This window comes from Argentina silus (genome assembly GCF_951799395.1).
Source record: "Argentina silus genome assembly, chromosome: 17".
In the NCBI taxonomy this organism is placed as follows: domain Eukaryota; kingdom Metazoa; phylum Chordata; class Actinopteri; order Argentiniformes; family Argentinidae; genus Argentina; species Argentina silus.
The window spans coordinates 16916485-16926824 of NC_139671.1; the positions used below are offsets into that span (position 1 = coordinate 16916485).

Genomic DNA, 10340 nt, shown 5'->3' on the forward strand with positions numbered 1-10340 from the left:
AGGTCAGTCCATGACGTCTAAGCTAAGCACTGACCAATCACACTTTTCCCCCTGGGTTCATCCGAGATTTCAGGTGCCCTTTAGGGTGCCTGTCCGGCCCTATTTTTAGCTGTAGGCCTACAGTATGTCTTTACTGAATAGGTAGGGCCTGCGCTTGCTGGAGTCACAGTATGAAATATGCAGGTCATGAGAAACTCATGGAGTGCAGACTGAGTAAGGAGGTTAAATCAACAGATTACTTTCTGTCTGTTGTACAATGCACTTATTGTGCCATGGACCTTTCTCTCACACGCAGATTAGACTTGTGGTGTGCTGTGCCACTTGTAGATGTCAGATAAAAATCATCTACAGTATAGAAAGGGTTCCAATGTCAGTAATTACAAATTCAAACAAAGTGACTTATCCAAGAAGTGACGTATCCCAAGCTCTCTCTCCCTCCCACCCCCCTCTATCTCTCGCTCTCTCAATTCAATACAATGCAATGCAATGCAATGCAATTCAATAACACATTACCTCACATTGCCAAAGCAAACCTATAATAACTTAAACTTAAATACGTGATGACAGAACAGAACATAAATTATGACAAATACAAAATATTAATACATTACAGTAATGACAGGAGTAGCAATTTACAAAAAAACAGGAATGTTCAATTGGTTTGTTGTTCCAATGGCTGTCCCTAAGGTTGTGGCAAGACACTATATATCTGGCTGCCAATTTGGAAAAATGTGGTTTTTCCACCAGTAGATATTATATTTTTTCTTTGTCTCTTTGTGTTTCAAATTCCCTGTAGTGGTTTATAAATTGGAGAAATAATGTTCCCCTTGTATCTGCATATTTGTGTATTTGTCCGAAAGGGGGTAGGCAAAAAGCAGTCAAAAAGACAGAAACACTATCAGAGATCAAAATAACCAGGAATACTAGTGTTGAGTATTATGAGCCATTGAGTTCCGCACACTGGCAGCAGACAGCGGCTGGAACTCCCCCTCCCTGTTTGACGCTTTCCTCTATGGGCTTTCCGACCCCATCAAGGACCAGTTGGCTCCTCTAGAGCTTCCCCCTGACCTGGATTCTCTTTTCGCTTTGCCCATAAAGATTGACAATTGTCTCCAGGAGAGAGAGAGAGAGAGAGAGATCCAGGGCTGCTGTTACTCCGCTCGTCCTGAGGGGGCAGTCCACTTCCAATTGCTCCTCTTCGTGGCGTCCTCTCCAATGGCTCTTCCTGGCGACCGACTCACCAGTGCCCCCTACTGCTTCGGAGGAGCACATGCAGTTGGGGAGAGCCAGGCTCACTCCTGAAGAGTGGGCAGATGCATCTACTGTTCTCATTTCAAGTTTGTGTGTCCAGTAAAAGACAAGGCTCATTAGTGAAGAGGAGAGCACTGGTGAGCCGAACCATTTCTTCTGCCAATCCCTCTCGAATTCTCACTCCTGCCCGGGTAATTACTCCGTCCCAGACTCTCAATCACCCTGTGCTTGCGGAGCTGATGAGAGTTTTATTCATTGGAGGTTAGCCAAAAGACTTGGACTTAACATTGTTCCCCAAACCATTAGAAGCCAACGCTTTAAATGATCGCCTGTTGTGCAGAGTCACTGACCATACTCAACCCATTCAACTAATTATTGCCAATAACCACACTGAATTCCTGAGCTTCCATCTTTTCAACTCCCCTTTACATCCTCTTATCCTGGGTTATCCTTGGCTTTCTAAGCATAGCCCTCACATGAACTGGTCCATTGGGGACGTTACGGGTTGAGGAGAGGGATGCTCAATCTCCTGCCTTCCGGCAGTTCCTGCTCCAGTGTCTCCTCGACCTCTGGACTCCCTTCAGTCTCCAGCACCTCCTAAGTCTCCTGTCTCCTCACATCTTCTGGCTTCATCGGACATTTCCCGGTTTCCCGGATATTTCCAGTGTTCCCTCCTGTTACCTTGACCTCAAGGAAGTTTTCAATAAAGCCCAAGCTACCTCTCTGCCTCCTCATCGGCCCTACGGCTGCTCTATAGACTTGCTCCCAGGAACTTCACCTCCCAGAGGGCACCTCTATTCCTTGTCGGCCCCTGAAAGGGATGCTATGAAGAAGTACATTACCATTCCCAAACGGTGTAGGGCGGCTTGGATTAGTCGGCCTGTAATTGGTTTCAAAATTACCGGCAGGATAGGACTCAATGTAGTTTAGTCACTGGAGTTCAGTCTAGTTTTCTCAATGTTAGTAAAGGTGTTCCGCAAGGTTCTATTCTAGGTCCACTGCTGTTTACCATTTACATAAATAATGTTGGTTTGTCCCTGTACAATTGTAAATTGCACCTTTATGTTGATGATACTGTTGTCTACTCCTGTGTCCTGTCAGTTCAGCAGGCTATTCTTGACTTTCAGCAAGTTTTTGACTATTCAAAAAATCTCTTATTGACCTTATGCTGGTGCTGAATGAGGGCAAAACTTTTTATCTAGATCCTGTAATATTGATTACAATGATCGGCATATTTGTACCCTGAAAGGAGCCCAAATTGAACACATCCCACAAGCACCATTGCCTTTTGTATCAGTCTGTCGGTTGGCATTCTTTGACTTTGAGAAGGGCTTATCACTGGATTTTATTTGTATATAAAGCAGTTAACTCAAATTTTACCTCACATGCTTTTATGACAACCTAGTGGTGAAAGATGTCTCATTAAAATCACGAATGTCTATTGGGAAAACTGCTTTTAGCTACTGTGCTCCTCAGACATGGAATGATCTTCAGGGTTGACGGAAGTTCGGCACTTGGTCCCTTACACTAGTTTTAAGTCCTTGGTTAGGGACCAGCTTACAGAAACATGCTCTTGTTTCGACTAATTAATGTGTGTATTTCGTATTTCGTATTTTGTTGTGTCATGTTTTTTAAGGTGTTGTTTTGTAATCATGTTTTATTGTAATCAGGGCCCACTCGCAAAAGTGGGAAAACATCGGTCTCACTGTGTCTCCCTGAATAAATAAAGGTTAAAGAAAAGAAAAAAGAAAATAAATCTTCCTATGGTCTCTGCCAGCTAGCCATGCTGAGGCTATTACTGTTGCTGGCACCACTCAGTAGACTTCCCCAGCACGTTCAAGCCCACGCTGATGGTTACCTTACTGAAGTAGCTGTATCCGGGATGGAGGGTAATTCACTGCTCACAATTGATGAGATTCCCTGTTTGCCTGAAAATGAATGTGAACCATTTTGAAAGTGACCGTTAATCTCTCTAGTTGATATTTGCTAAAGTAGCAAAGAAAGTCTCATTAAAGTGAGAGAAATCCCACATTTGTCCTCTCATACAAAATAAGTCAAAAATAACCATAATTCCATTGTCCTTTAACTGAACAAGCTTCTTCTGTTTATACTATAATGCTAAACAAAATATTAAAATCCCTAGGCACGGAAGAAACAAACAAAAAACAATCACACTTTGAGAAGATGACGACACCTTACATTACAAAACACTGTCTCCATTCATTGTACATGCTCTTTAAATATTCAGTTGAGCATACAGTATTTCATTTCATTTAATTTATGCCATTTAGCAGACGGCTTTATCCAAAGCGACTTACAACAAATACATTTGTTTAAGTAAGTGAATCATCTATCCATCAGTCATCATAAGATTGGATTTTTTTTAATTTTTTTATTATACAGTATCATGAGTCACAATTTGTGTTACATAAACAGCGATTCTTGTGGCTGGTTGAGTAGGCGGTGACCTTAGCTCGGGCAATTAGTGCTGTATGCATAATCACTCAATAGGTGGGTGAGATAATAGAAGAATGAGCACTACAGGCTTAAGATGCTTGCAGCAATTATGTCTTACAATTTGTGTGATGCTTTTAATGAATGACTAGGGTGGGCATGAATGAAACATTCATGTCTTAAGGAGTGCTGTTAATCATCATGAATGAGTCACTAAAAAGTGAATGATTCACTAAAAACCACAATTAAGAGATGATGCACACAGTAGCCTATTGAAGTGTGGAATATATATATTATTTTCTTCTAAGAAGCAGGTCAAGATATTAATTGCAAAATTGCAAACATGGAGATGTTCCAGGTCAGGAGGAGACGTGGTTGAGTCTGTGCTCAGTTTTCTCTCTTTTCCACCTCTTTTTCTCTTTTCTTGTCTTCATTCTACATCCCTTCTCCCCCCATCTCTCTCTCTCCCTCCCTCTCCCTCTCTCTCTCTCCTTCTCTCCCCCCCCCCCTCTCTCTCCGTCTCTTACTCTTTCCCATAATCACAAACAGATCTCTCTCTATTTCATGAATCAGACACTCTACAGTGTGATCTAGTGGGCGCCAGGATGGCTATTATAGTGGGCTCCTATTCTGATGGCGGTGGTCCTATGGTTGAGTTTCGGTGTCATCTCTCAGTTAGTGTCCCACCCAAGTGCCTTTCACCAGTATGCCTCTAATGAAGTTCATAACAGGAAGAGAGAGAGAGAGAGAGAGAGAGAGAGAGAGAGAGAGAGAGAGAGAGAGAGAGAGAGAGAGAGAGAGAGAGAGAGAATAGAATAGAAGGGTGGGCGTACAAAAGGTTTGAATAGACTCTTGTCACATCTGGATTTCACATCTAAAAAAGCATCTGAGCCAAGGATCTGATCTGGTTCTGCAAACTGTTTCTGTTTGTTGGCATGGCTCCCCAGACAAAATAGGAGCATTAGACATGTGGTTATTTTCCTAATCGATTCCATTTATTTATTGAGGATACAGACTTAGACCAACACAAACATTCTTTATTGCATCCCCTAAAAAAATGTCTTTGTGTAAATAATATATTGCTATGGTGTGCAAATGCAGTGAAAAGGATCCAATGACAAAGATGTGGTCCTTTCAGTGGTCTTTTCTTCTGATATTAACCGCTGGGTTTTGTCGACTTGATTAACTGGAAGGCTTTTTAGGAAAACGGTGCTTGTACTGTGTACTGTGCTTTAGTGGCGCTTGTGCAACACAATGTGCCACAGTGCCATAATGGTTCAGTTACTTTCAAATTGGATGATTTAAAATAAAACCCAATGGCAAATGACAACTTTTCCATTCTGTTTTTTTGTGTTCCAAAGGCCCTCCTGTGGCGTTGTCTCAACTCATCAAGGGAGCCACATATAAACTTTTGTCTCATTCAGGCAACATACATGGGTTGACCCAGAGTACCAACCTCGTCTTATTGCGTTAAGGAAACTGTAGCCCGTCTCTTGAGCCTGCCTAGAATAAGAAAACAAAAGAATATGAGTTGAAACAAACACGACATGATTTTGCTATCCGACGCATTGGCATCCACAGATAAAGAAATTAACCATAGCTTATGCTTTGAGCAGTAGAATGACATACCAAGTATTATCACTCACATAAGGAACAGAGTAAACTTGATTCTTACATTAGCGCTTTAACTGACAGCAGCACATCTGTTTTCGGGGCACGCATGTCTAGAGCATATAAATCCCATTATCTTAGTGAGGTCTGATTACTATCAGACGTGGAGGTTACGAATTGGCAAGGTAAAGATGCTGTGGAATGAGCATGTGAGTCTAGAACATTCTCTCTCTCATATAATGTTCTGTGTATCTGATTCCACTGTATGTAATACGTTTGGCTCCACTGCTAACACTTTTCTGGTTTTCCAGTAAGTGTTACGTTTTTGAGCACATAGTTAAATTGCTAAAGATTATGGGCGATGTAAGCTTACGACAACACTGTTGTTTTTTTCACAGGTGGTCTGGAATTTCTGCTGTGCTTGCGGTTCTTGCCTTTGCTCCAGACACAAGTCTGTGGGATTATATTTGACACTTCAGCAGTGTTGCCAATTGTGAGGAAAAGTGAAACCTGAATAGAATTATGTGCTTGCAAAAAAATACATATGTTGATTGTTAATTGCCGGTTCAAATCTCTGTGTAACTTTTGTGTTTCCTGTGGAGTGGTGGTTGGAGGTTGATTCAGGGATCTGACATTAGTCAGAGAGACCTCTCTTATTCAGTAATGGGATAACATTACAGAGGCCAAGGTCTCTCTTGTAAAATAGATTTTATCTCAGTGAGACTAACCTGGATACACAGAGGTGAAATATAAGAAGTAAGGGTATTTATGATGAAAAAACAGAGTAATACAGTTTTCTATTAATAGTTCTCTATGAGATAAAGTAATACATTTTGCTTTTACTTGCCATGGTTTTCTGAGTGATACACACGCTGCCATATGCCCAGGCCTACTAAGGGGAGAAGAATTTGGAGTCTATCTGTCCAACCATAAGTTCCCAGCTGGCTGTCATCACTTAGACCACAGTGAGTAATCAGAATTGACATTATACTCAATTAGAAATGAAGAATAGCTGTAATTATGTCATTAACACTTAAAATAATAATTACTGTGGTATAACACTTTGAAGAAAGTCATAATTCCAACTCTGCAGAAACTCTGGAAGCCATACTAATCTATTTGGTGGAATCCTTGTGTACATTCAGGATTTGTTGCTGTGGCAGGTATGGGTTGTGAATAGGAGATGGGGGAATAACATTGCTTATTGTATATTAGTTACTGTATGGGACCCAGCAGAACAAGCTGCTGTGTGTATGTGTGTATGTGTGCGTGTGTGCCTGTGTGTCTGTGTGTGAGTGTATGTGTGTGTGAGTGTGTGAGTGTGAGTGTATGTGTGTGTGAGTGTGTGAGTGTGTGTGTGTGTGTGTGTGTGTGAGTGTGTGAGTGTATGTGTGTGTGTGTGTGTGTGTGTGTGCGTGCGTGTGTGTGTGTGTGTGCATGCGTGTGTGTGCGTGCATGCATGCAAGTTTGTCATATGGAGTCCTGCCATCTAATTCCATGGATAACTTCTGAAACAACAAGAGTGATAGATTTAAGTCCTGTAACGAGTTCCCCCTATGATAAATCATTTTTCACATTGCTCCTTGCTGTAAAATGGAAGTGTCACTGCCAACCACTAAAGTACATGGTCTCAGGGAATTCTGTTCAAGTAGATTATGATTAATTTGGAACTAGGGGAAAGTGAGGATAAAGTACAAGCGAACATCAGCAATCCCCCAATGAATTGTGCGAGGGAAGCCAAGACACAGAATCAACAGAAAGTGTTTTAGGTGACTTGAACCAACTGAATCAACTGCTTTCCCCCTGTTCACTTGAGTGGTTGGAATAGAGCAACACCTTTGAAATCTTGATTGATTTCTCCCAGTGGACCGAAACTGAGCAAGGAGTTTCTCTTGCAGACTATTTCAACACACTACATAATGCATAACAAAAGTAATACGCTATTCGCAATTTATTACATGAAGAAATTCTGAGAAAATGTGTGTCACCCAAGCTTGTGATGGGAGTAGTAAGAGTAGTAAGAGTTGTAAATGAACACTGATTGAACGTTGTACATTGTAGTTGCCATGTAAACAGTATCTGTATGTTATGTTCTGTGTATTGTGCTGTTATTACAGTATGGATTTATTGTATTTTACTGTCCAACACATTGCCATATCTTTACATTTAAGGTGACCATGAATGCCTTGAAAGGCATCTAACAAATCAAATGTATTATTATGATTATTATATTATTATTATTAATATTATTATTAATAATAATAATAATAATATATATATCTGAAGTTCCCCCTAGGAAAAATACATCATTCTATTCTGCTCAAAAGTGATATCAGGATACAAACATGAAAGTCTGGTCCCCATTAGGCACTTCAGTAGAACAAGATACCCTAATGATTTTTATACTAACCATGTGCCTGCTGCCATCTACTGTTTTAACTGTCTAGTAAGCCTGACAGCCTCTTGTCAGCTTGACTAAGATACTGTACACGTGTTTGTGGTTATTGAATCCATGTTTTCAATTAGAAGGAGATGAGATCTGTGTGAATAGGAGGAACCTGTTGGACAAAATGCAACAACATTAATTGAACTCTGGATTTGGTTACTTTATTGCAGGTGAACAAATTGGGCTTAGGCTACTACAAACATCAACGTCAAGGAAAAGTACTACAAGCGAGACAGCTGGAGTGTCAACTTTCAGTACGTGATGTCATCAGGTGTACTTTGAACAGCACTGTGTTTGGCTCAACCTGGTCTTACGAGAGATGGGTGGGGTAGTGTGATGTGTGTTTGAGCAGAAAGGTGAACGCTCCCGCTGTACTGCGTGCTTGGACACGAACTTGTTTATGCCTTAAAGTTTTGCCTTTTTCGCATTGTGGGTTTCTGGACTTTTGGGTAAATTGGGCGTAAAAGGATTGGCAACGCGGGACCCCACTATTTTAAACAGATTTGGATGCTAGCTTAGTGTTGAGAACATATATTAAACCAAAATGGAGACTACCACCGATGTAGACGCTACTAAGATTCTTGAAAAAGGTCCCGAATACCTTCGTAAACAAATGGAACTGGAGAGCGAGACGACGGGACGCATGAGTGCCGTGGAGAGGTTAGCCGCGACCAAACCAAAGTATGTCAAAAGCCAGCAGGTGATCAACTCCACGCAGGAATCGGTTATTAGCTTTGGTTCTGCCTCCGTTAGTAGTAACGGGTCATCTAACCGAAGTGGTAACATTGTCAGTGGCAGGAATTCGCCCGTGGGTACGACCGGCGCGCAAGGTGGGCTCTCGGAACCAGAGGACAATGTGGTGCGTCGAACTAGCTCCAAAAAACGACCCGACTCCCTGTTACTGTACCGACAGAAATGTGAACTTATTAAAGGGTCGATGAGGGAGAAAAATAAGCGGAATCTGGGACGCAGGCTGTTGCTGACCTCTTTGGATAGGGAAAGTTCATTAGCTGAGGCGTCAGGTAAGGAATGTGAGTCGGGGGAAAATGGTGCCAAATTGACGACACCCGAAGGAGCCGCCAAAGAATGTGATTCAAAAAAGGAACATTCACAGGTCAAGGAGACTGTAACACAATATACCCAGAATGATGAACCCACGGAACAAGAAAGTGGGGACACAAAGGTGGCCGCACACAGGCCAAGGTTGGCCGCAGGTATTATGAGGAGACCCGCATTGCACAAAAGAGTCGCAGAAGTTCAGAGGAGGTGTGGCAAAGGGGTCGGCCGCTCTCACTCCGACATCAGCTCAAGGTATTCCAAAAACTTTGCCGACTTTGACGCGTTCTTCAAATACTGCGGACTGGATGGAGAAGTCATCGAGTCTTTGGGCAAGGAGAACTTTTCCGCGCGCTCGGACGAATTTGCCATAAAAATCCGAAGCATCAGCGTTTCGACGTCAGATGGTGGGTTCTCACAGAATAGTGATGACATTCACGGATTGCAGGAAGAGGAACTGCAAGAAAAAATTCACCAGGGTACATCAGTCATTGAGCGAAATGCAAGGATTATCAAATGGTTGTATAGTTGCAAAAATGCTAAAGATTCTGGAAAGAAATTACGAGATCTTGAGTAGGATAGGCCTGAACTGACATTCCTGTTTGTATGTCAATGTACGCTGTTACTATAGGTCTATATGAGCCTGCACGTTTTATATCATATTTTATAAGATTCATTATAAATCCATCAACTAGAATGTGTTTACAAAATATTATGTATAAGCCTACTTCACCAAAAGCCCTATACTTCACGTTACTTTTAGTTGATATACTGCATTCCATTATAAGCTACTTTTAATTAATTGACAAAGATTATGTGAGTATAATAAGTATTGTTCCTGCCAAGCAACTGACTGCATTCCTCCAATGACCACTGCCCAAGTTGTCCATATGAAAGTGACAGACTGAATACCAGAGATCATTCCTGGCCATGGCCTTGGTGAAAACCGAGCACAGACCCTATCACTTTGTTTGCTTAGCTATTGCACAACAGGTAATACTGTAGGTGTGTGCGTGTGTGTCTGTGTGAGTGTGAACGTGCGTGCGTGCGTCATGTAAGGCAGATATGTTGTGTGTGCAAATGTTACAAGTCCAATTAGTTAACTGAGAAAATGTATCAATAATTGAAGTCTTATGTCTTCCATTGTATATACATAGCTATTGTTTCATTACATGTGTTGTATTCATCCTTTAAAATGTGTGTTATATTAATTAGACCATTAACCTCTTCTGCATTGTAATCTCAAGGGCAATGTAATTGGAAGGATGCCATTGCACATCATAGTCATTGTTTTAGTGGTTCTACTGTAGAATAATTAAACACTGTATAAATGATTTGTACATTAATAACTATTAAAAAAAATGGTCATAGCTAGGTAGGTCAATCATTAGCTGAGGCTTCTGAGGTTTCTCTTGTCATTCAATTCGAGGGCGACCTGAGAACGGAATGTACCTAGACAATTTGAGCTTGTTGGTGGGTTAAAGGTCATGGATTGACTGATACTGAAACCCTCTTTCTTTTT

At 41.4% G+C, this 10340-nt stretch overlaps 1 protein-coding gene across 1 annotated transcript; it reads left to right on the plus strand.

The window, feature by feature from the left end:
- Positions 1-8089: 8089 nt before the first annotated feature.
- On the plus strand, positions 8090-10186 carry fam110c (family with sequence similarity 110 member C). Its single transcript, XM_083688327.1, has one exon. The coding sequence runs from the start codon at positions 8307-8309 to the stop codon at positions 9393-9395; it is 1089 nt and encodes a 362-aa protein (XP_083544453.1). The 5' UTR covers positions 8090-8306; the 3' UTR covers positions 9396-10186.
- Positions 10187-10340: the final 154 nt, after the last annotated feature.

Excerpts from the sequence above, each read along its gene's own strand:
- fam110c (XM_083688327.1), top strand. The coding sequence starts at position 8,307 with ATGGAGACTACCACCGATGTAGACGCTACTAAGATTCTTGAAAAAGGT.